The 25,035-nt window shown below is 47.4% G+C and overlaps 1 protein-coding gene across 3 annotated transcripts in view; it reads right to left on the bottom strand.

Annotated features, from left to right (window-relative positions):
- Positions 1–25,035, bottom strand: part of RERE (arginine-glutamic acid dipeptide repeats) — a 326,934-nt gene that overhangs the window by 175,326 nt on the left and 126,573 nt on the right. For all 3 annotated transcript variants that reach the window (XM_056865253.1, XM_056865254.1, XM_056865255.1), the window contains exon 3: positions 3,161–3,231. In XM_056865253.1, the coding sequence (XP_056721231.1) occupies positions 3,161–3,231 (71 nt within the window). The remainder of the gene's footprint in view (positions 1–3,160; positions 3,232–25,035) is intronic.

Here is a 25,035-nt window from a genome sequence, read left to right as displayed (position 1 = left end):
GCAGCATTATTGTCGGCGTTCTACGTCAGCGCCAGCCTGAGCTAAACGCAAAGCCTAAAAGCAAGAGATGTAAGGCACGCTACGAGGTTGTTGGGTTTATAAACAAAAAACAAAAAAAGAGAGATAGACACAGAGGTACTAAAACATATTGCGCTCTGCTTCCCACGCTGTTTTGCAGACAGCTTTAATGTGTTGTACCAGACCAGTACCGACAACAGAAGCTTCGGCTTTTACTGCTGCTAATACTCTAAGCAATTACTGTGGCTCAGCAGGAACTTCTGCCCGGAATGGCAGCCATCGCGCCGTAATTCAACGTTTTTTTGTGGGAGCAGCTCCTCTTGAACACGAAAGCACCTGCTAATGTGCAAAATTGCATAAATGGGACTTAAAGCGTTATTAGAGCTCGGTAGCTTAAAAGCTGTCACTTTTTCCTTAATACCAGTGTATTGTTCAACAGCATAGTAATACTGAATTTGCTAGAGAGAAGGAGGAGAAGGAAGAAAACCCAAAGGTGGCGGCGGCAGCAGCAGCAACAAAAACACTTTTAAAAAACAGGAGGCTGGACTGACTCCAAAAATCAGAAGGATGTGAGAAATTACCTGTGAGAGAAACGGTACATAATTGCAATCTCCAGGGGGTAAAAATAGCAGACACATAAATATTGAAACAGGCTGTCAAAGTAACCAAGGAAAGGAAGCACATTCTACTTACAAAATTCACCAGAAGGGAGCGGGAGGAGGAGATAGGAAAGAGAGGCTCTGGTAGAAACAGATGGAGATTTACATGGATGTATAACATGCCATCCAAATTGTGTGCATTATTTAGGCTAAAAACTATCCCTTTCCGACCTCAAAGCAACCAGAATCGAAGCTTTTACATAAGGCTGCCTCCAGCTCTGGCCGTGGCTCTCGTAGACAGCTACAGCTGAGAGTAGATGTCTCTCCTGCGACAGGCACAGAGCCCTCTGGGTATATACCACAAAGAAGTATACAGGAATATACCTTGCATCTCAACAGCAGAGGGCCACATTCTCTCTTTGAAGTGGTTAAAAAAACTAAACAAATTGCAGCTCAATAACTTCTTTGCAAGTAAAAAGGAGAGTTTGTTCTAAGTCCATGCCCTCCCCACCAGTCTAGCTCAGTGCATAAGGCCTCTGTGGTCTCCTTGAAAGGTTTGAGGAGATGCCAACATCTTATGCCTGAGGATGCAAAACTGTCAGCCCCTTGCATTCCACAAGCTTTTTAACTGACCAAAGGCAAACACATAAGAACATCAGAAAAGCCCTGCTGGATCAGACCAAGGTCCATCAAGTCCAATAGTCGGTTCACACAGTGGCCAACCAGGTGCTTCTAGGAAGCCCACAAACAAGACAACTGCAGCAGCATTGTCCTGCCTGTGTTTCACAGCATATGATATATGATATGATATGATATGATATGATATGATATGATATGATATGATATGATATGATATAATCCTCCTCTGATCCTGGAGAGAATAGGTGTGCATCATGACTAGTATTGAGTTTGACCAGTAGCCATGAATAGCTCTATCCTCCATAAGAACATAAAGGCCCTGCTGGACCAAACCAAAGTCCATCAAGTCCAATAGTCTGTTCACACAGTGGCCAACCAGGGGCCTCTAGGAAGCCCACAAACAAGATGACTGCAGCAGCATCCTGCCCATGTTTCACAGCACCTAATATAATGGGCATGCTCCTCTGATACTGTAGAGTTTAGCAGCAATGGACTAAAGCCTGCCAGATGTTGACCACCTCCCCACCTCTGCAGTTACAGGAAGGCCCCCAAAGCAGGTGATTTATCAAGTCCCCAGAAGGCCACCACCCATGGTAGGTGGGCCACATTCAGCTAACTGCATTGCTTGCAGTCTTGTTGCTAGAAAGGGGCACGGACAAACTCTGCAGCTAATGAAATACTACTAGAGATGAGACAGGAAGGAGAACAGTCAGGGAGCAGCAGAGGACTGCAAGGCAAGGCCAGCTGAGGAGGCTTTCTGTTAAAGGGGCCTTGAAGACAGGCTTAATGGCTCAGTGAAGAGAAAGGGGGGAGGTGCATTCCATCCACAGGCTGGGATGGAATTGCATAAAATACAGGGTAAGGCTAGGACGGGGAGACAAAACTTTCAGAGAAGTCTAAGTATGCAGAACCACTCGTGTCCCAACGCCAGGCCTGTTGGTTGGCCACATTTCAGGGGTAATACCTGTGCTCAAAACTCAAACGTATGCAGGCTCAAACCATGCAGTCGTTCCTAGTTTGTGCATGCTCGTGACAGCACGATTTTGGGTCTCAAGGGCCCAGACCCAAAAAGCAGAGATTGTCTTCAAAACCATAGATTGAAGACAGGTTTGGAGGCCAAACATAACTGCCCGAGTGGAGCCAGGCAAACAAAAATCCCTCCCACACACTCATACACAAACACACACTATCCAAAGACTCTACACAGTGGAATCCAAGCTGTGTAGACGGTGGAAGTGCAACACAATGTATGATTATAACAATCACATGAACACATATGAACACATGAAGCTGCCTTACACTGAATCAGACCCTTGGTCCATCATAGTCAGTATTGTCTACTCAGACCGGCAGAGGTTCTCCAGGGGCTCAGGCAGGGACTTTCACCTACTTGCCTAGCCCCTTTAACTGGAGATGCCGTGGATTGAACCTGGGACCTTCTGCCCACCAAGCACTCTACCACTGAGCCACAGCCCCTCCCCAAACCTATTTTCCTGCAGTAACTTGTGGCTGACGAGCTATCCAGTCCCAAATGGACCAAGTAAAGCCTACATGGCAACCCACGTTCAAGGTCCTGACATCCGAGCTGATAATGGGGTCATTGTGAGAGCCATGACAACAAACAGGTCACAAGAACCAAAACCACAGACAGCAGCTATGCCAGACATGCCTTGGTAATAACAATGGTAGAATCACAGAGTTGGAAGGGACCACCACGGTCATCTAGTCCAACCCCCTGCACAATGCAGGGAATTCCAAATTACCTCCCCCCACACACACACACGCCCAGTGACCCATACTCCATGCCCAGAAGATGGTACTCTTTGACAAGTTACAAAAAGGTACCCTCCAAGGAGAAATAGGTGTAAGGACATCCTTTTTAAAAAATGGGGATCAGCACTTACCAGTTTGAAGTCTTGAATGCTACAGATGAAGTATGGGGTGTTTGGTCGGCGACTCTCAATGTATACACAATCTGTAAAAAAAAAAAAAGATTTCATTTTAAATATACTGCAATCAGTCTCTTCATCTCGGCAAAAAAAAATAACCAACAGAGCATATCAGATAAAACTCATATGATAAGAGAAATACAAGGAAGCGTACTATACAAAATATAATTTGACACAAAGAAATAGAAACCGTGAATTATGTTGTATAACAGAAGAGCACTGGACAAAACTTAATGGTGACTCCCATGGGGCACTGTGTCATGAAAACAAGCTAAGTCAGAGCTACCTCTTAATTAAGATGACACGGAAACCAGGTCACAAAGTCATCACAAACGAGTGAGGAAAACAGCCAAAATCTCTTGCAGCAAAACTGCTTTTAAAAATCCAGAGGAACGAACACCTTTTTGCTTCTGTTTGAGAAGAAAACCAAGGCACCACAATACCACAATTCCCACCATGACAGTGAGTGGGATAGGAGATAAAGGTAAAGGTCCCCTGTGCAAGCACCGGGTCATTCCTGACCCATGGGGTGAAGTCACATCCTGATGTTGACTAGGCAGACTTTGTTTACAGGGTGGTCTGCCAGTGCCTTCCCCAGTCATCTTCCCTTTACCCCCAGCAAGCTGGGTACTCATTTTACCTTGAGCCGGCTACCTGAAACCAACTTCCGTTGGGATCGAACTCAGGTCATGAGCAGAGCTTGGACTGCAGTACTGCAGCTTACCACTCTGCGCCACGAGGATAGGAGATTATTTGTTGTACTCCCCCTACAAAATCTCCCCCAAATGCCATGAATTAAGCAAACAAGATGCCAGCATGTATTTATATTGCAATATTTGTACTCCACCTCATGAATGAAAAAGCAGGGGGAGGGGAGGTTCATTCTCAAGGCAGGTAACAACAACAAAAAAAGAAAACAGCAAAAACCCACAGCCACAAAACTTCAAACGTATAAACACCAACAGAGATGCAGAATATATAATCAAATTACAACAAGCCAGATGAATGACCTACCAAGATAAACAGGCAAAACCCAACAAATAACCATTAAAATATGGAAAGAGCCCTTTATAGCTCTTCTAGAAAGAATAGATTTGACCTGGCAGCAAAACGTTACTAGGGAAGAAACTCCGTGGACTGGGCATCATGGCTGAAGATCCCGCCTCTCAAAGCCATCCACTGAACCTCAACTGGCATCAACGCATAGGTCTCCAAGGAGCAAGTGGCACCTTAAGTACTAACCTTAAGTTCTAACAGTCAGAGCGGTTCCTCAGTGGAACAGGCTTCCTCGGGAGGTGGTGAACTCTCCTTCCCTGGAAGTTTTTAAGCAGAGGCTAGATGGCCATCTGCCAGCAATGCTGACTCTATGACCTTAGGCAGATCACCAGAGGCAGGGCACCTTGGCCATCTTCTGGGCATGGAGTAGGGGTTACTGGGCGTGTGGGGGGGAGGTAGTTGTGAATGTCCTGCATTGTGCAGGGGGTTGGACTAGATGACCCTCGTGGTCCTTTTCCAACTCTATGATTCAGTGGAACAGGCTTCCTCGGGAGGTGGTGAGCTCGCCTTCCCTGGAGGTTTTTAAGAAGAGGCTAGAGGGCCATCTGTCAGCAATGCTGATTCTGTGACCACAGGCAGATCATGAGAGGGAGGGCATCTTGGCCATCTTCTGGGCATGGAGTAGGTAGGGGTCACTGGGGGTGTGGGAGGAAGGTAGTTATGAATTTCCTGCATTGTGCAGGGGGTTGGACTAGATGACCCTGGTGGTCCCTTCAAACTCTACGATTCTACCCTGGGCCCAAAGGTTTTGGGGTTCTAGTCTAATTGAAGAGTTAGTTTGGTAGCAGTCAGCGGACATGGAAGACTAGGCACATGGGAGACTGTCAGCCTAACCCGCCTCACAGGGTTGCTGTGAAAACGGAGGAAAGGAGAACAATGCATGCCACCCTGTTCTCACTGCAGGAATTGCAGGATAACAAAAAATGTACTAGACAGTCATAAAGAGCCTTCTAAATTTGAACCAGGAAAGCAACCGGCAACTGTGTGAGCTGACAAACCATTGCCACAATCCAATCCAAGCACCTGGCCTCCTTCAGTGGTTGGTTGCCTATGGCGAATAAGAACCACCTCCAGGGGAGCAGTCCCCATTCTTCCCCATGAAACCTGCTGGATGACTTTGGTTCTTGTAGGTTATCCGGGCTGTGTAACCGTGGTCTTGGTATTTTCTTTCCTGACGTTTCACCAGCAGCTGTGGCAGGCATCTTCAGAGGAGTAACACTGAAGGACAGTGTCTCTCTGATGATTCTCTCTGATGAGACTCTGTCCTTCAGTGTTACTCCTCTGAAGATGCCTGCCACAGCTGCTGGTGAAACGTCAGGAAAGAAAATACCAAGACCACGGTTACACAGCCCAGATAACCTACAAGAACCAATGAACTCTGACCGTGAAAGCCTTGGACAATACTGCTGGATGACCTTGGGCCAATCACAGTTCTCTCAGAACTCTCTCAGCCCACACAGAGGCAGGCAATGGCAAACCACCTCCAAACGCCTCCTGCCTTGAAAACCCTACGGGGTCGTCATACGTCAGCTATGACTTGACGGCACAAGCATACACACAAGGCATTCACTACAGCACTCCCCACCCTTAACTTCAACAGTTGAATGTACCACGCTCTGCTCTTGTGCAGGACCATATAGGTCAGGAGCACAGAAGTCACAGCATGCAGCTGCGCCAGCACTGGTGGGCTGAGCCCCCAATCTCCATAACAGGAAAGCCCACAGACTATATCAGGCAGCCTTTGGCTTGTGCTCACCTGCCCCTTCCATGCTGCCACACTGTCAAGCCCTCGGTCGTCCTGGAACCTGTGCCCCCGGCCAGCGGCTGCAAATCGCAACGCTCCCTGGTCACCCTCTTTCCCGTCTCCCTCAATCCTGCTGTGCAACTAGGATAGGAAAGAGAGCGAGACAGAGGACGTTGTCACTCCATCCCCATGGCAAGCAAATAAACCTCTTTTTAGCTCTGTTTCCACCCCGTTTCTTGAACTGCCCAGGAGCTGCAGGTGGCTCCCGAGATGCTGCTCAGCCTCCACTGGCTGCGGTTCTTCTTTTCTATCTCACTTCCCTCTCTGGAAACGAACATGCTGTTCTGCCAAGAGGCATATCTGTGAATAATCCACACGCTGAAGATATTGCGAGCTCTTCTCCTCTTGTTGCTTTAATACCTAATTGTTGCAGAAGTTAAAAAGAAGGGGGGGGCAGAGAACAGCAGAGTCGAGCAACAGCGCTCTGTCTCCGTATCTTCTTTACAGCCAACAATTCTAAGGGTGGCATTATCTTCACAACAAAGTCTCTTAACGTTTGTGGAAATATGCTTTTCATCGGAAAAAAGATTATACGCCAGCAGCTGAAATTGAGGCTGTGTGCTGAGGAATTAATTTCTGTGATCGCTGGGCACCGGGTTGGGGGGGGGGGAGAAAGACCAACCCCACTACCTCAAGAGATAAAACTCTGCGACTCTTTAAGTGTGATACCACGAAATAATTCAACAGGAGGGAAAAGGCTCAAAAAATAAACTGACACGGCATGATGAGTTTAGATAAGCAGAGAATATTATCAAAGATGGAATTTGACAGAGCTTAAGTCTTCAGTTCTTTTGCGATAGGAACCATGGCTACGAGTGACTAAGAGGTTTTTTTGGGGGAGAGGATGCAGAAAAAAAGGAAAGAAAATACACCTCACATCACTAATGGGGATATAGGAGAGCAGCCTATACCACCAACACCTCTGTAACCAGCAGGGGCGTTGCACACACATGGCACCCCATTCAAGAGGGCAGTGGCTACTTTACCCCTCTGCATCATAGAATCATAGAGTTGGAAGGGGGCCACCAGGGTCATCTAGCCCAACCCCTGCACAATGCAGGAAATTCACAACTACCTTCCCCCCGCACACACACACACAAACACACACACACACACACACAGTGAATCCTACTCCATACCCAGAAGATGGCCAAGATGCCCTCCCTCTCATCATCTGCTGAAGGCCATTGTGAAAGATGGTCAAGACATATGGATACTGCACTGTTAACAGAAATGGGGAAAGCCACAATTGAGGGTTGGGGAGGCAGGGCTAGTGTCTTGGAGACAATGCAGTAATTGAACAGACAAATTGTGATTTATATACAAGATGGGGTCCACTTAAATCTAGTAGGCTAACCGTCAGTCATTAATTCAGCAAACCACAGTTTACTGTGACATGCGAATGCGGTTTACGGCTTTGCTTTTTTTCATGATTTGACATTTTCCTTATTGGGACTGGAGAACAGGAGTGGGCAGAGGGGGGATGGGTCATTGGGTGGGCTGCAAACAGGGCAGGACCATTTGACAGAAATCATACAAAAATAGCATTGTGGTTCAGAATGTGGCATAGGACACAGCAAAATGAATGGTGAACAGCTGTTCCACTCCACTGGACCTTCTCCTAAGCATCCAGCTGTACACTTTCTGAACAAGCAGCACACCTTGGACTCTGTCTTGCCAGTATTTTACCACCATGGAACAAGTTTTCCGGCACATCAGAAGGCAGATACATCCTGTTATCACTCCGTCCAAGTTCACGGCTCAATCCCTTAAAAACCAGAGTTTACAGAATTTTGTTTAAATCCTCCCGGCTCAGAAATATGGAAGCTGGAACTGCCATAATTTTTCCCCTGGGCATGAGTGGCTCACGTTTTTAAGAAAAGTGACTGGGAAATTGTTTATGTATTTACCCAAAATGAAGATGACCTTGAATGTTAGATGATCCCACTGAAAAGAAAAGGTTATACACAAAAAAGGGGAGTTCTTAAAAATTATTGTATATAACGTGTTTGCTAATTTAAGATGGCCCCTTCTTTTTCTTGATGGCACATGTGTGCGTGCATGTGTGTGTGTGTGTGTGGGGGGAACTCATCTTCCTTTCAGGTACTCTCTGAAGCATCCTCACAAGGGAATCTTTTCCATTTGGCTTCAAGATTCCAACGTTTACTTGCAATTACTTTTGCTTTGCAAGTTTCCACCCTCTCCCAGTGCGGCTTATATCACTAGCCACAACCGAGAGCCCACTTGCGAAAGTACCGGAAACCTGGAAGGAATTCCCCTCCCAAGAAGTCCCTGACAGAAGGAAGGCTGAAGTGGAGGGGGGGGTGTCCCTTGGCAGTACTTTTCCTGAGAAAGCTTAAGTGCCACAGCTGTAAAACCAACAACAGGCAACAAAAACCTTCCCCCTCATCCTGGCTACAGCAAAATCTGTGCACAGAACAGATCTGCACAGACCAACATATCATTTTCATTTATTTCTCAGGTGGAGGTCCTAGCTTCATTTTATCCTTAAAAACGTCCTTGTGAGGTTCAGATTATCCATTAGTTTTCTGTGTCGCCTGTACACATGAAGCTGCCTTATACTGAATCAGACCCTCAGTCCATCAAAGTCAGTATTGCCTACTCAGACCAGCAGTGGCTCTCCAGGGTCTCAGGCAGAGGTCTTTCGCATCACCTACTTGCCTAGCCCCTTTAACTGGAGATGTCAGGGATTGAACCTGGGACTTTCTGCATGCCAAGAAGAAAGCCCAGAGGGGCTTCTTCCTCCTTAGTTGTTTTAGGAGTCTGGGTGACCAGGAGCCAAGAATTCCTTCCAGTCCTGTGCGTAAATTAGGAAGACAGCCACACTAGGATGTCCAGGAATGGGAGGCTGCACAGAAAAGGAGCATCTTGTTTTGGATGTGGGAAATCTGGGCTGTGCGCCCCTCTCCCAGCTTGACCCAAAAATAAATCAGAACGTGCTAGAGAGAAACAGGGTAGAAAACAGTCACTCACCCGTGGGGAATAAGGATCACCTCCAGACCCATACATTGGCATGGTTTTGTATATTGAAAGAGAAAGGAGTTGTTGTTTTAATAGAACTCTTCCTTAGGCAGTTGATGAACCAAATATCTTACACTGGACTCTGGGATATTTCTGTGCGCTGGTAACTTTGGGGGACTTATCTGCAAACTTCGATGGGGGAGAGCCAGCGTGGTGTAGTGATTAAGAGCGGTAGTTTGGAGCGGTGGACTCTGATCTGGAGAACAGGGTTTGATTCCCCACTCCTCCACGTGAGCGGCGGACACTAAACTGGTGAACTGGATTTGTTTCCCCACTCCTACACATGAAGCCAGCTGGGTGACCTTCGGCTAGTCACAGCTCTCTTGGAGCTCTCTCAGCCCCACCTACCTCACAGGGTGTCTGTGGTGGGGAGGGGAAGGGAAGGTGATTGTAAGCTGGTATGGTTCTGCCTTAAGTGGTAGAGAAAGTCGGCATATAAAAAACAACTCTTCTTCTTCTAAAGTAAAGAGCAAACTCTGAAACAGTCTCCTGTCCCATTTCCCCCCCCCCCACCTCCCCTCTCCCACCACCCAGACCAACGCCAGTGAACAGAGCAGCCATCCAGCCACATCAACGCTGCCGCCTTGTTACAGAACAAAAAGGCATTTCCTGCTGGGTGTTTATAGTGTAACCATAGTAACATCAGCAAGTCAAAGCTTGCAAAATCCCATGTGTCAAATTCCTACACACAAAACTATTATTTGTAAAGCAGGCCACTTTATCAGGTAGGGCCCTCTCCATCAGGAGGTGCGCTGTTAAACATTCGGCGGCAGGACATGTTGGAGGCTGATACACCAGGCCCCCCCTGGCAGTGGAAAGATTGGGTCTTTTGGGAAGCTCTGAATCCTATTGCATATTTTAGCTGGGGGGGGGGGAGAGAGTTGACACACAGAGGGATTAGAATCTGAAGCTGCTTGAATCCATAATTTGATCGCCATCCGTCAAGCTTCTCTCCTGCTGACAACAGGAAAGGAATAAGTGCCCAGTTCTGCCCAGGCTTTTTAACTCATTTACAAGATAAAGTGAGAAGAAAATTATAGCTCAGCTTTGTGCCGACATTTCCATTACAAAGCATGATCTCCAGGGCTTATAACTCTAGCATGGCAGGGCAAGATGTGACATCCAAGCCCTGGGGCCAGAAGCTGCCAAACTGGCTAACTAAACAGGGCACTGGAAGCTTGAGAGAGCCAGCATGGTGTAGTGGTTAAGAGCGGTGGAGCCTGATCTGGAGAACCGGGTTCGATTCCCCACTCCTCCACATGACATGAAGCTGGGGCTAAAGAGCACCCCCTGCCTCAAGGCCCTGACTCAGAGACAAATGTCACCCAAAACTCAAGATCTGTGGCAGTTTCCCATCCAACCCACATCAAGGATTGGATGTCGCGAATCAAACTGCAGGGTCTGCAGGCCAACCCAGTTCCATAGACTTTGCTTTTGCATTGTTTTCCACAGGCCTGAATGCCAGCAGGCGCAAGGCAAGGCAAGCCAGCATTACCAGACAGTTGAAGGGTTTACCACACTGGAATACATGAACACATGAAGCTGCCTTCTACTGAATCAGACCCTTGTTCCATTAAAGTCAGTACTGTCTACTCAGACTGGCAGCGGCTCGCCAGGGTCTCAGGCGGGGGTCTTTCACATCACCTACTTGCCTAGTCCCTTTAACTGGAGATGCCAGGGATTGAACCTGGGACCTTCTGCATGCCAAGCAGACGCTCTACCACTGAGCCACAGCCCCTCCCCCCTCAATTTCCATAGCGTCTAATGAACATGGCTTGCTTGCAATGGGAAACCGTACCTCCATGCACAAAGCGGAAGCCGGCCATCACCCAACCACTGTTAAGCCGTTAGCAAATTATCCCATTGTTATCATAGCCAAACAAGAAGAGTTGGTTTTTCTATGCCGACTTTCTCTACCACTTAAGGGAGACTCAAACCGGCTTACAATCACCTTCCCTTCCCCTCCCCACAACAGACACCCTGTGAGGTAGGTGAGACTGAGAGAGTGTGACTTGCCCAAGGTCACCCAGCTGGCTTTGTGTGTAGGAGTGGGGAAACAAATCCAGTTCACCAGATTAGCCTCCGCTGCTTATGTGGAGGAGCAGGGAATCAAACCCGGTTCTCCAGATCAGAGGTCACCGCTCCAAACCACCGCTCTTACCCACTACACCACGTTGGCTCTCTCAAAGATGCCTTCCCCACCACCACCCAAGTGAAAACTGCCCGTGGCGACTCCGAAGATGCATCTTCCGGGTGGCACCGAAGGCAGCTGTTAGGCAACAACCCAGTTTCAGAAACTACACCAAGTCCATCTCTGACTATGGCAATTTATTAAAGAGTACGTCCAGAGCCCCGTGGCACAGAGAGATAAGCTGCAGTACTGCAGTCAAAAGCTCTGCTCACGACCTGAGTTCAATCCTGATGGAAGTCGGTTTTCAGGTAGCCGGCTCAAGGTTGACTCAACCTTTACCGTCATCTTTACGGGCAAGTTGCAAACCATGTCTTCAGAAGAACAGCATCCCAAAAGTTACACAGCCCTTTGCCCAAATTAGTGCTTAACGATTTATCTGCTTCCTGTGAGCAACCAAGCTGGGGAGACAGGAGTGCAAATTGACTGTGAAAGAGTGAAGGCACGCAGGCCCCTGTGACGGAGGACAGGCCGCAGCACCTGGAACTGAGAAGCGAATGCCACTCAGGTTGGGCACCAGGGCTGTGAGGGACCACTGTGGAGGCCGCAGAAGGGAACAGAGAAAGCCACACGGACAGAGAAATAAAATGGGAGGGTCAATGAGGAATGGGAGGGGAAGGGTCAGCCAATCCAACCATCTGCATCCCATCACGCACAAGCCACTTCTGCAGCGGACTACCCAAAGGAATGAGCTATGACCTGGTACACGGCCTTCCCTTACTCCCCGATGCCTCACCCTTAAGGTGAGAGGAAGCAGATCTTGGGATGTTCTGGGTATCGAAGATCTCCTTAGATACACCTTATTACGACTACTGTTAAGCAACCAGCAAAAGGTCAAGCTACTTAAGGCACATATTGCTACAGACACACATTTCACGTGTGCTCCCTCAGTGTGTTTTAGGCTGCGCAGAGCACAGCAAAATTCTATTTATCAAGATCTGCAAGCAGTCCAAGTCAATTAACTCCACCTGAAGCTGTGGCAATATTAATAATGCAGCCCCCTACCCTAGGCAAGATATTGGCACCAGTGCCTTCGAATGGCTACATTCTGTTGGCGTGTTTCGATAAACCCAGATTTACTTCCCGAAAAAAACCCAACACATCCCTTTTGCACAACACACCTGCCAGACTTTGCCTGTCGGCTCCAACAGAGCCAGAGAGGACACAGGGGCTGGAACTAGACCCGGTGGGGACAAAGATCCAGCGCCAAAAAACAGCAGCCCAATCTCTTCCTCCTCTCTCTTAGGTAATGTCAAAATTCAGGTAAGGAGGGGCTGTGGCTCAGTGGTAGAGCATCTGCTTGGCATGCAGAAGGTCCCAGGTTCAATCCCCAGCATCTCCAGTTAAAAGGACTAGGCAAGTAGGTGATGTGAAAGACCTCTGCCTGAGACCCTGGAGAGCCATGGGGAAGGGCTGTGGATCAGTGGTAAAGCATCTGCTTGGCATGCAGAAGGTCCCAGGTTCAATCCCCGGCATCTCCAGTTAAAGGGACCAAGGCAAGTAGATGATGTGAAAGACCTCCGCCTGAGACCCTGGAGAGCCACTGCCAGTCTGAGTAGACAAGACTGACTTTGATGGATCAAGGGTCTGATTCAGCGCAACGCCATCACAGGTTTTGCATTACCAGGAATTACCTAGCGGGCCTGTTTTCAGCAGCGGCCACATACCTTGTTAGACAGGCATGCCAAGGCTCAGAGTTTGGCCTAAAGTTTCAAGGTTTTGCCCACCTTCCCAGAGTCCTCCATGGAACAAAAACTCAGAATGACAGGGATGAGTTATCATCGGCCTTTCTTGAGAGACTGTGCTATTTGCGCCCCTCACACTGCACCCTGAGGCTCTGCCATGTGACACGCCAGGCGCCCCTTACATACCAAGCTCAATCCCTTGAACTACCAGGCTCCATCTCCCCTGACGGTCAGGAAAACTGGGAACTCTATGGCTAGAAGAGCATGAGGGCTAGAAAGCCAAATGGAATGGCAACCCTGAACTTGCAAGACCTAAAGGGAAGAGAACACTGCATGGTGGAAGAACAACGGCACAGGCGGTAGGGCTGGCAAGCAGGTCCCCCGTAGACCAATGGCTGACAATGCAGAAGCCTCTAGAGGACAAATCAGTGTGAAGAGAGGAGAGGAAAACCTTCCACTGAAGGCTGTACAACAGAAGGCGGGATCCAGTTGTTCAGCCTCACACAGGCACCATATTATTTGAGCAGAGTCCAGCCATTAACCACAGAGGCCCTTTCCACTCGATACCTTCCTCCTCAAGTATGAAAACTTACAACCTCGGAACGATGGCGCCTGACAGATCCTTAGAAGCAATTGGAACAGAGTGCCTTCAGACAAGGATAGAGACAAAGAGAAAGAACGCGCGGGAGGGGGAGAGGCAAGGAGCATCTTCCATGGGGAGGGGTGAAATCACCAGCATGGCAGGTAAGGAGGTGTAACGTTACCTCTCCTGTCCGTCCCCCCCACCAACCACATGGCTGACAGCAAACAAACTGCTAGTCTGATCTTTTAGTGTCGTTTCCTGCCAAGCAGATTTCGAGTTAACACGGCTGAAAAACAATGCACCGGGTGCAAGCCCCCAGTCCCCGCGCCAAGCGGCTCTACCAATTTGTAGCGTGAGCCTGAAACACACAGGAGTAATTCTGGATTCCTGGGCTGCAGTTCTTATTTCACAAAATGATTTTATTATAAACTGGTCTCATGGAGAATCCATTTTCTTTTAAGGGGTTTGCTGCTGCTGCTGTTGCTTAATGGACTGTCAGTATAATTTAGATTTCATCAATTTAAACTCATTCAAGCCTGGCTCCTGATTGTACAGTAAATTGAACATATTTCTATTCAACAAAATTAATGACAGTTAATTGTAGTCTGAAGCTCCCGGTTTTGTGAAAGCAACAGTTCTCTCGTTCAAGCATCAAGCTACATGATTTCCCACTCCAATTATTTTCTTCGACACTTTCCCCGTGCGCGCGGCATTTTATAAGGCTCCCATCGCAAGACTAATGTACACTTTGATCAAGTACACTGGTTCCAGTTCTGACAGAGAGACCCAATTTTCGTGAAAACCGAAAGCTAAAAAGGCAAAGGGACAGGAAAAGAAAGCAAGTTACCTGCCCCCCCAGTTTTGACAGGAGTGCTAAAGGAAATCAACTTTTTCCGGTAAGGAGCCAAAAACAGACCACTCAATAGTCAGCACATCCAACTAGCAACTACCTGTGTTTTCTTTCTCCTGTTGCCCTCCCTCTCCCAGCATAAAATCTGTTATTTACTGCTACTACCGACACTACCCTGATCATCTCTGGTGAGGTACAAATCGGCTCCAGGCAACCAAGAAGAAACGCTTCACAAACACAACATTTCTGGGTTTTTAAAAAAAACTAAATCTCATATGAAAATGCAAACATATGACGCTACCTTATATGGAGCCAGATTAGTGGTCTGTCTAGCAATACATTGTTTGTTCTGACTGGCAGCAGCTCTCCAGGGTGTCAAGCCGAGGAAGGTCCTTCTCAGTATCTGCTCCCCGAGGTCCTTCAACTGGAGATGCTGCCAGGTGTTAAACCTGGGACCGCCTGCATGCAAAGCAGGTACATGGCCACCGAACCAAGGCCCATCATCCATATAAATATTGGCGAGATAGTCAAGGTTATTTATCCTAGCAGCATTAGTTACTGAGCTTATATGGGATGAGATTTCCAATTAAGATTATAACTAAACATGACTCCCAAGTATTTAAAATATGCCAGCTGTTCTATTTTCCCTCCCTTAATATTCCAGACTTTCTGCCTAGAGCAAGACCTAGAGAAAACCATTGTTTTGATTTGTCAACTTACAGATAGGCCCTCTTGAGAACAGGGAGGGGCTGTGGCTCAGTGGTAGAGCATCTGCTTGGCATGCAGAAGGTCCCAGGTTCAGTCCCCGGCATCTCCAGTTAAAGGGACTAGGCAGGTAGGTAATATGAAACACTTCTGCCTGAGACCCTGGAGAGCTGCTGCCTGTCTGAGTAGACAATACTGACTCTGATGGACCAAGGGTCTGATTCAGTATAAGGCAGCTTCATGTGTTTAAATGCATTTAATGGCCTACGAAGACCAACTTCTGACCTAGACAATAGCACCATGTCATCTGCATGCAGCAGAACTGGGACTTCGTGTCCAGCCAATATAAGTGCATGAGGTGATAATTTTTGGAGGCAAGGTATCATGTCGTTTCCATAAAGGTTAAAAAGCAGAGAGGGGCTAAGAGACAGCCTTGCTTAACGCCTTTAAGCAGGGGAATGGAGCCAGTTAACTGGCCCTCCAATCCACAGCGATGTTGTGTTGTTGGGTTGGAATACAGTTTAAAAACCAACCACAGAGGCATTTCATCCATTGTTGGGTCAGCCAGTTTAGTCCAGAGACAGGATCTTGGAACAGAGTCAAAGGCAGCCCTCAGATCCATGAATGCTACATAAAGACGGACTCCTGAGAAAGAGGGATATTTATCAGCTAAGTGGCATAGTGTTAGGCAAAGGTTATTATGGATTGGAAACTTGCTGGATTTCAAGCAAGGCTAAATAACGATACTCTCTTGCTGTCATGCCACCCCCTTCCCAAAAAGTCCATTGGAGAAGGGTAGGTGTGCTACCCAATGCGTAACTGGACACACTTGGGAGGCAGGTTTCTAGTGAAAAGGCGAAATATTTATACGATCTGAAGAGAAACCAGAGAAGGTTTCTAGCTTTCAGAATTCTGGAGAAAAACCAGGAGGGCTAAACACATCTGGTAAAGGTTCTGAATCCATGGACGAGCTAGGAGGACTTCCACGGATAAAGAAAACCTTTATGGCCTGCAAACCTCCCTGCCCTTCTCCACTGGTTGCCATCGCAACCTTGTAAATAAAAACAAACAAACCAACAGGGACTACCCCTACCCACTAGTTCAAGCCACCTTGGCTTGCCAAGGGCTCTTCTGTCTTGGCCACCACCATGCTCATACAAGAAGGAGGAAATGGAGACAGGTGGCCACTGTTAGCAATGCACAGTGTTTCTCCAGTTCAGCAATGTTGCACAGCTGCCAGCTGTAAGCCCAAGACTAAAGGTCCATGTGCAACCTGTTGCACAGCTGGGGGGAGGGGTATATGCCTGGATGTGATTTCCCACACACAGAGAGAGGTGAGCCAAATAAGCGGCTAATTGGAAATTTTTTGTATGAACCTTTGAAGCTGCCCTTCAAATGAAGGGAAAACACCAGCTCATCTAGCTCAGGATCGCCTGTTCCAACTGAGAACGGCTGGACATAGTCTCAGATTAAAAAAAAAAAAATCTTTAGGAAAGAGCTCCTTTGACTGGGAAGTTCAGGGATTGAACCTGGGCCCTTCTGCATGCAAAGCAGATGCTCCACCACTCAGCCCGGACCTCTTTCCTTTCAACTTAGTCCTGCCCACCCAGTGTCCTAACTTTGATTTTGAAAAGGCCCCAAGTGTCATCTTTTAGCAATGATCTTCAACAGCATGCAGGTAAGCAGGCACCAAGTTGTTTTGTTTTTCAATAGTAGAAAAGGGCAAGAGTCCAGTAGCACCTTAAAGACTAACAAAAATATTTTCTGGTAGGGTATGAGGTTTCGTGAGCCACAGCTCACTTCTTCAGATACAGCTAGAATGTGAATCCATTTGTCTTTAAGTAGAGGAGAGTGAATTCAGACAAGCATTAGTATGTAAATGTTAACAGTATGTAAATGTGAATAGCAGGCGTGATGGGATTAGGTGTGGTATGTAGAAGTGTCTGTGATGTCCAGGGGAGAGATGGGTGTGGAGAAATCAGCATTGGTAATGAGCCATGAATGCAAGGTCTTTATTCAGCCCAGGTAAATGCACTGACTTTAGTTTGAATATCAACTGTAATTCAGCAGTTGAATATCAACTGTAATCCCATCACGCCTGCTATTCACATTTACATACTGTTAACATTTACATACTAATGCTTGTCTGAATTCACTCTCCTCTACTTAAAGACAGATGGATTCACATTCTAGCTGTATCTGAAGAAGTGAGCTGTGGCTCACGAAAGCTCATACCCTACCAGAAAATATTTTTGTTAAGTCTTTAAGGTGCTACTGGACTCTTGCCCTTTTCTACTACTGCAGACAGACTAACACGGCTACCCACTGTGAATTTTTTTTTAATGAAATTGCATTGATTCCCAGGATGTGTATCACCAGTATCTCCAGACTACCAAATAATATCCAGAACAGTCCCATCAGGTGAGCGGGTAAGGGGAAGGCAAATGATCGGGAGGCACACCAAGCCGAAAACAGGCGCTCAGGGCTGAATCAGCCACAAGCCTTGATTTCCTCGGCAATTTAGGATCTCCGACGGGGAAAGAGTGCCGTGTTATTCTGTTGTGAAAACAGACGCACCCCCTCTGTTCGGCCCCCAGCATGCTGGGCCGCCAGCACAGCCATCCATTTCCAACAAGCCCCATCTCCTGCCCTCCCCCCTCTTGTCAAGCAATTTGCTATTCATCCACCCGGCATTTTTATAATCAAGCCTCACAACCTTTCAACATGGTATTTGGTGCCTAAAAGGCTTAAGTACTACTTACTTTCTAAAATAAGAGACAGGGAGATTCCCCTCCCCTTCTCTCTTTCTCTCTCCTTCCTATTGTTTAAACCACAAATGGCTTCCAACACTTTTCTATACAGGAAAGGCTGGTAATAGGCTTCCTGTGAAATTAGTGCAGCTGCTGAAACGCCAACCATACAGCAGAAGCTTTTAGTTATTTCTCCCCCCCCCCTTCAGCACGGCCCCTTTTGTCCTCTGTTTTCAGAAAGGAGGGGGAGATCCAAGACACCTGTCCATTGAAAGACACGCCACTTCAGAGGACAGGAGCACACATTTATCCCGCTGGTAAGGATGACACCTCCAAGAGGAAAGGAACCCTCAACGAGAGAGAAGAGGCAATGTGAGGAAGCCGTTCTTGGCCACCAGGGAACTCCCGTATGCAGCAAGGAACGGGAATGTAAAAACGTGGAACATTTAAATAATTAAACCATAAGAATTGGTTTACCATTTATATACCGCTGTAAACGTTTTCCAGGGCATGGAAAAGCAGCAAAGGGATAGGTTTGTTTGCACAAACCAATCCCTTCTAATATTGTCTATGAACATCTGCTTTCCAGTGTTGACTTTACAGGTTATATATATTTTTCTTAGCAAAAATCAGCAGCAGAGCTGATATGGAAGATTTTGTATGTTGGCTGGATCATGAGCTTGCTAATTTTTAAACAATAAAACCTGATCAGATGCTTACTTTGTTGAACAAAATGTGCACCTCCAGCAAGAAGTAAAGGCGTTCAATAATTAAAGGCTCCCGTTATGCGTCAGGTCAGAGAAGAGGCTGCCCGCTGTTGCTCTGTGCAATTCTCTGCCCTTGCCGTGCTTCTTCCCCATCTACCTGGGCTGTGGATCAATGACTGCAATGTACCTCTGATTCCAGCTTGCCTCAAATCCAGAACACGATATGAGGCTGTTGGCTATGCAGGAGAGTCTATGAATGCTCCCTTTCACAACACCCATTGATAAGAGAACACTTATCACCTGACAATATTTATTTACTCACTTCATTCATACAATAGTGAAAACAAAGCACTACTTCTTCTCAGTAGGTGCAAGTAAATGTCTTCCACTAAAACTCCTTCAGCGTGCGAATCAAACATCACATATCTGAATCAATCAAAAAAACAGAGCACAAAGAAAAGGTATACTTCTCAAACTCACTACCTGTTACTAGAATAAGCTTGTAGATGCTAAAGGTGGAACCTCAACATCAGAGCAGGCACCAGCCATGACTACTAGTAGTAATTTTTTAAAATCCAGAGTTAGGAGACTGATCCCACTGAGATACACACCTAATAATTTACACTTGCTTGCAGACGGAAGGCAATCGCTTGATCACAAAACCAATTTCCTGCACTGCGAATGGGAAAGGGGAACCATACAACATTCTGGATCTATGTTTCAAAACCAACGCTACAAACGGTTTTCCCCATCCAAGACCACCACACAGTGTTAGCTGCCTCCCACGCCTTCCCCAGAATTTTGTTTGCTTTATTTAATGACAAAATATATGCGCAGTTAAGCTGGAAAACCAAAAGAACCCAATTTAAGGATCAACCTCCATTTATCAGTCTTTAAGAGTGGCACCATCTGTCGTGCATTAACAGCTGCTCCCTGTTTTAAAAGCCAGAACAACGCCTGCCACATTAAAGGCAGGGTGTGAGTGTTCATGTGTTTGTGAGCAAACTGAAGGGGGGCGGAGGGGAGGCACTGATTGCCCCCTTGGCAGTGCTCACTTTTCGTTTCTAGGAATAGGTCTGGCTCAGACAACTCGGCTTTGCTTTCTTGAGCAAAAAAAAGGAGGTGATGTAGCAGAGAAGCAGAGCTTGCGCTCTTCATGTGCACTCTTTGGGGCACATTTACTGCACTCCTAGAAGAATCAGATGGCCTCAGGTTGGGAGAGCAACTTTGCTTTGTAGCCACAGTTTACCTCAAGCCAGTATCTACTTTTAGATACTGCACAATGGATTATTCCACCCCACCCCGACTCCTCAGGGGCACCTTGTCTAGTCACCAAAAGTGCACCGTGCTTTCTTCCGTGCCTCTGAGACAGCACTGTAGTCATGCTGTTATTGGCTTATAAAAAGCAAGCTGACTCAGAGGTCCCCACTCTGGCACACAAATGAATACTCCCAGAGGATCCACCGAGCTGCACACATGTGAGAAGAAGTCACATGGCAGTGTAAGTCATGAGGCAACAGACCCACATGACAGGAAGAGGGAGAAGCAGGAGTGCTAGGGTTGCCAGGTCCTTCTTCGCCACCGACAGGAGGTTTTGGGGCGGAGCTTGAGAAAGGCGGGGTTTGGAGAGGGGAGGGACTTCAATGCCATAAAGTCCAATGGGCAAAGCGGCCATTTTCTCCAGGGGAACTGATCTCTTATCAGCTGGAGATCAGTTGTAATAGCAGGAGATCTCCAGCTAGGACCGAGAGGCTGGCAACCCTAAGGAGTGCCAAAACCAAGACTAGGGGCATCAGACCAAGAGAGTCAGGGACAGGAAAAAGAAGCCAAGCACCAGATGGTGTGTCGTAGTGAGAAGCAAACCAGGAGTTAAGCCACTGAGGAACTCTCTCCAACCACTGAGTGACCTCTGTGCAAAGACAGCCAGAAGGAATGGCTTCTTCTCCATGCTTGAGCACGACTAGCAGGTCCTTCCCGAGGCAGCATAAAGGTAGCTCTGCACGGACTCAGCCACCAGAGCGCTGAAGATTCACAGTGCAAGATATTCAGCATGTTCATTTGTATTTTAGCCTGTGCTAATTCTGTAGACAAAAAGGCAGGCTTGGCTGGCAATTAAAATTCCTCTGATACAGGAAAGCAAATCCTTGTTGATTCCCGTGTGACAGAACAAAGGGCATTGGGGACTTGATCGGGTCAGACATCCGCTAGCATCAAGGTTAGATTACTGGGATGCTTTCTGCATGGGGCTGCCCTTAGAAGAATCCTTGAATGTCCCAAATGTCCCAAAATACTGCTGCAAGAGCGTCTGCAGGGGCACACCGCAGAGATCGTGTTACTCCAGTACTTATGAGGCTTTTACTGGCTCCCAATTGGTTCCCAGGCTGAATCAAACGTTTGACCTCTGAACCCATAAAATGCCTGTGCCCAAGATACCCAAAGGACAGGGTGGCCAGGGTGGCACACAACAAACTGGATTCCTGTACATCCTGGACTCCTGCATGGAGAAAAGAGGCATCCAAATGCAGCTTTACTCACTGTCTCGTTTGTTTCGTGCAACTGGTTGCTTGAGAGAGACTTTGCTGTTTTATTCCATTTCAAGCCACCTTGAAAAGTTCGTTTGGAATATTAGCATGCACGTATTTTTAAACGGTTCCCTCACATTTCAGCCCAAACCCATTTAACAATGGACTGCTTCGCACAAGTCCATGCATATGCTCAAACGTAAGGTGCCCACCCTGTGGTTAGGATTGATACTCATTGCTTGGCTGCCCTTCTAATCAATTGCGCCCCATCCCAAGATCTAAACCCTCTTCTCTGAAATAGGTTAAAAGCACGCCTCTGGCTAACATTCAAATCCAAAATTGAACAGCAGCACACCCAGCCTCTGATGCGAGTTTCCCCAACCCAGTTCAATTAACGAGATTTGCCTGAACATGTGCCCAGCTTTTAGAAAAAGAGAAGAAACTTACTTTTCCCTGTAACATTATCTTGTCATCTGGCAATGGGCCATCATTCAGTGGTGGGGCATATGCTTTGAATGCCGAAGGTCCTAGGTTTCAGTCTCGGCCAAACCTCCACTGAAAAGGATGGCTGAGAACACGGCTGAGAAAGACCTGGGAGAGCTGCTGCCAGTCAAGAGAAGACCGAACTGAGTTAGATGGACCAATGGTCAACCCTCTTTTGCTCTCCAAATAGACAGAAGTCACACCGTTGGGTGAGGCCTCTGGGAGGGACCACAACTCTGCTCTGAACACAGAAGATCTCATCTTCAGTTCCCACTATCTCCAGCTCAAATATTCAGCTAACAGGTGCTGGGAAAGGGTTATTCTGTGGAGCGCTGCTGCTGGTCACACTGGTAAAGACAGGCCCTACGGTCTGACTCGGTTTTAGGCAGTTTTGTACATTCATGTGAAGTTGGAAGAGTTATTTATTTATGGAATTTATATGCCGCCCTGCAACCATCAAATTCCCAGGGGGTAAAAGAAATAAATGCAGAACTCAATGATAAAATAAAACCCACCACAGGTAATTGCCAACAATAAAATATAATGCACAGAAAAGCACTATGGCGCATGAAAACCAGCAATAAACCCAGTAAGGCAAAACTATAAGCTTGCTGCATGAGGGATAGAAAAGGATTAGATTCAGAAAAGGCAAGCCAATGGAATCAATCACAAACTGAAAGCTAGGCATGTGCACACCACCCTGTCAAACCACCGTGATGCATGCGAGGTTCATAATGATAACAAGAGAAGGACCAGTTACTGAATACTAAGCCATCTCCTAACATTAGGTTTGAGACAAGGAAGTGGGATGGGAGCAGAGAAACACCCACGTCTACCAGCATTGGGCCTGATGAGTCCTCTTCAGAAGAAGAGGACGTCCTCGGGACTAACCCTGCGGAGATCATGATCCCATAAGATCCCGCATTCTCTACGCCCTCAGACACCAAGGACTCAGATCCCTGCTGAGACCACAGCAGCAGAAGAAGCCCAAAAGGGCTCCTCAACTGGACCCAGACATGGAGGCCTCAGAAGAACTCCTCAGTGAAACCCACTCTTCTCCAGGGATCCCACGGATACCCCCATTGCCTCTGGAGTGGAGAGGAGACGAAGAGCCTGGGCAGAGGCTCAGATCCAACGACGAAGCGCCCAGTTGGCAGCCAGGGATGCCTCCTCTTAAGGCATTTATGCTCGCCAGGCTTAATGCCCTTCCTTCGGAGGTACTAAATGGTAGATTTAAAAATATTCCCTTCGAGAAAAGATTATGTGTATGTGGCATGAGTCAACACGACACGCTACAGCATATAATCATAAATTGTCATCTGCACGACGGACCTCGTAAGAAAATAATTCTACCCTTGATTGATAAAATGAAATCTAGCCAAGAATCCTCTGTATGCCAGTTTTTTATTGAATGATTCTACTCCTGAAGTCACTTTAAAGGTGGCGGAATTTCTGACGGAAGTTGTCAAAACTAGGACCAAAGTTTAAACTGTATTTAAACCAAAAATGAATGGACAGAGAATTTTGTGCACTGCTAATGTTATGTTTTTGGACATATGCCAATAAAGGTTGATTGGACTGCTGACTCCTCCTCCTCCTCCTCCTCCCACGAGGCTGGTGATGACCAAGGTCCACTGTGAGGCTTTGCAGGATGCTGGACCCAAAGCCCGGCTGTGAATGCCTGCAGGACTCTCTGGTCTTGGTGACAGTTGTATGAGCTCCTCTCCACAAATAGCCTCAGTCCTTCCTTGGTGATTGTGGGATCAGCAGCTTCCACAGAGCCTCCCATCGCCTGCCTTGAAGACCTCTCACCTGCTTGGGCAGCAATGAGGACCACGTCAGGCTCTAAGGACAGGAGAGGCTCCACCCCGTCGGCAGGAGAGTGGGCAGGGTGGCTGCTATGTGCTGATTCCAGCTGAACAACCAACCCTTTGTCGGCAGGTTCCTAGTTCCCTGAACTTCTCTCTCTCTCTCTTTTTTTTTTTTTAAAGAACTTCTGGCAGATTTGCCTCTCTCAGCTGGTGAAGCTGTCAGAACAAATAGCTAGGAATATTTGGAAGCCAGACAAACACATGGGTCAATGTCAAACACAAGCCAATCACTCCGAGGGCGAGAGCCAAATGCCTCCATTTCAATTTCACTCATGTCCTCTGACTCAAATACCGTCAGACTGCTTAAAAAACAAACACATAACCAAATGGCTTTCCTCAGCTCTCACTTGGTTTCAAAAGAGGTGTTCTTGCTTGCTACAAAAAAAAAATAGATCTGAGAGCAGATTTCAGAATAAACAACAGTTTCAGCAATTTCCTTGGCAGGTTCCAAGGCGAAGCATCAGTGTATAATTATTATAAAGAGAGCATTTAACAATTAATTGAGCCAGCAGAAGCTGATCCTCAAGAGCTTAGGAGTTCAAATGCCTGCTCACTAAGCAAAAGGGCAGAGAGGACTGTAACTTCACCATAGGAAATCTCAGACCAATTAGGCTTTAGGTAAATAACATTTTAAAAAATCTTGGTTCCTCTCTGCATGGGTGCAAATGTGCTGGAGACATATGAGGAATCGGGAAAACAAAGGATGACCAAGCACCTTCCATTTCCTTGGCGCATGTGCAAGGCAATCCAGCCACTCCATGATTGTGGTGCAAGCAGAATGAAGGGCTGCTTCCTGGCAGTCCATCACAATAAAAGCAACTTGACTGACTCCATCTATGCTTTCCTGGGCCTCTGTGCTCCAGCCTTTCAGCTCAAGGAGTCTTTAACGTAGCTTGACCTGCCCGGGGTGGGGGGGGAGCCTTTGTGACTGTCGCTCAACAAGTACGAACCAACTCCACTACCATCTCCAGAGCAACCCATCAAGTCCAGCTACCAAGATGCGATTCCCTGGAGGAGGCAGATTAACAGGGAACTGAGCCTTAGAGTGAGCTCTAGAGCTCTAAGCTGTACACACAAATCCCCAGTGCTCCTACTCAAAAACGAAACCCAACGGAGCCTAAAAAAACAAGGGACAATAAGTGAGCTACAGCGCCCCATGCCACTGGGAGGATCCATAATGGAATCCATCATAGCATCTCCCCATTTGGAGGCCCGTAAGCCATTTTCTGCTTGGGTTCAGGGTGGTGGAGGATGTGCCATCAAGCCGCAACCAACTTATGATGACACCCCCCCATCATGAGGTTTTCAATGTAAGAGTGGAGAAGAGATGGCTCATCATGGCCTTCCTCTGCATAGCAACTCTCGTTGGTTCAGGTTGTGTTGGCCAACCCTAGTACCGGCCAAGGCCGTGCAACGGTTCTGGGAGCATCCCCGGCACTCCGGTCTAGCCCCCTCTGGAAGCGTGGGCCAGCGAGCCCCCCCAGGGGGCCCACACTGAGATTTGCAGGGGCGGGGATTTCGAGAGTGATGACAGTCACCCTTTCACCTTGGCTTTTCGGCAGCTTCTCGCCAGCCGGCAGGAGA

This window comes from Euleptes europaea, chromosome 19, assembly GCF_029931775.1.
Source record: "Euleptes europaea isolate rEulEur1 chromosome 19, rEulEur1.hap1, whole genome shotgun sequence".
NCBI lineage: Eukaryota > Metazoa > Chordata > Lepidosauria > Squamata > Sphaerodactylidae > Euleptes > Euleptes europaea.
The sequence above is the reverse complement of the archived record's forward strand: the minus strand, read 5'-3'. Positions and strand labels throughout refer to the sequence as shown.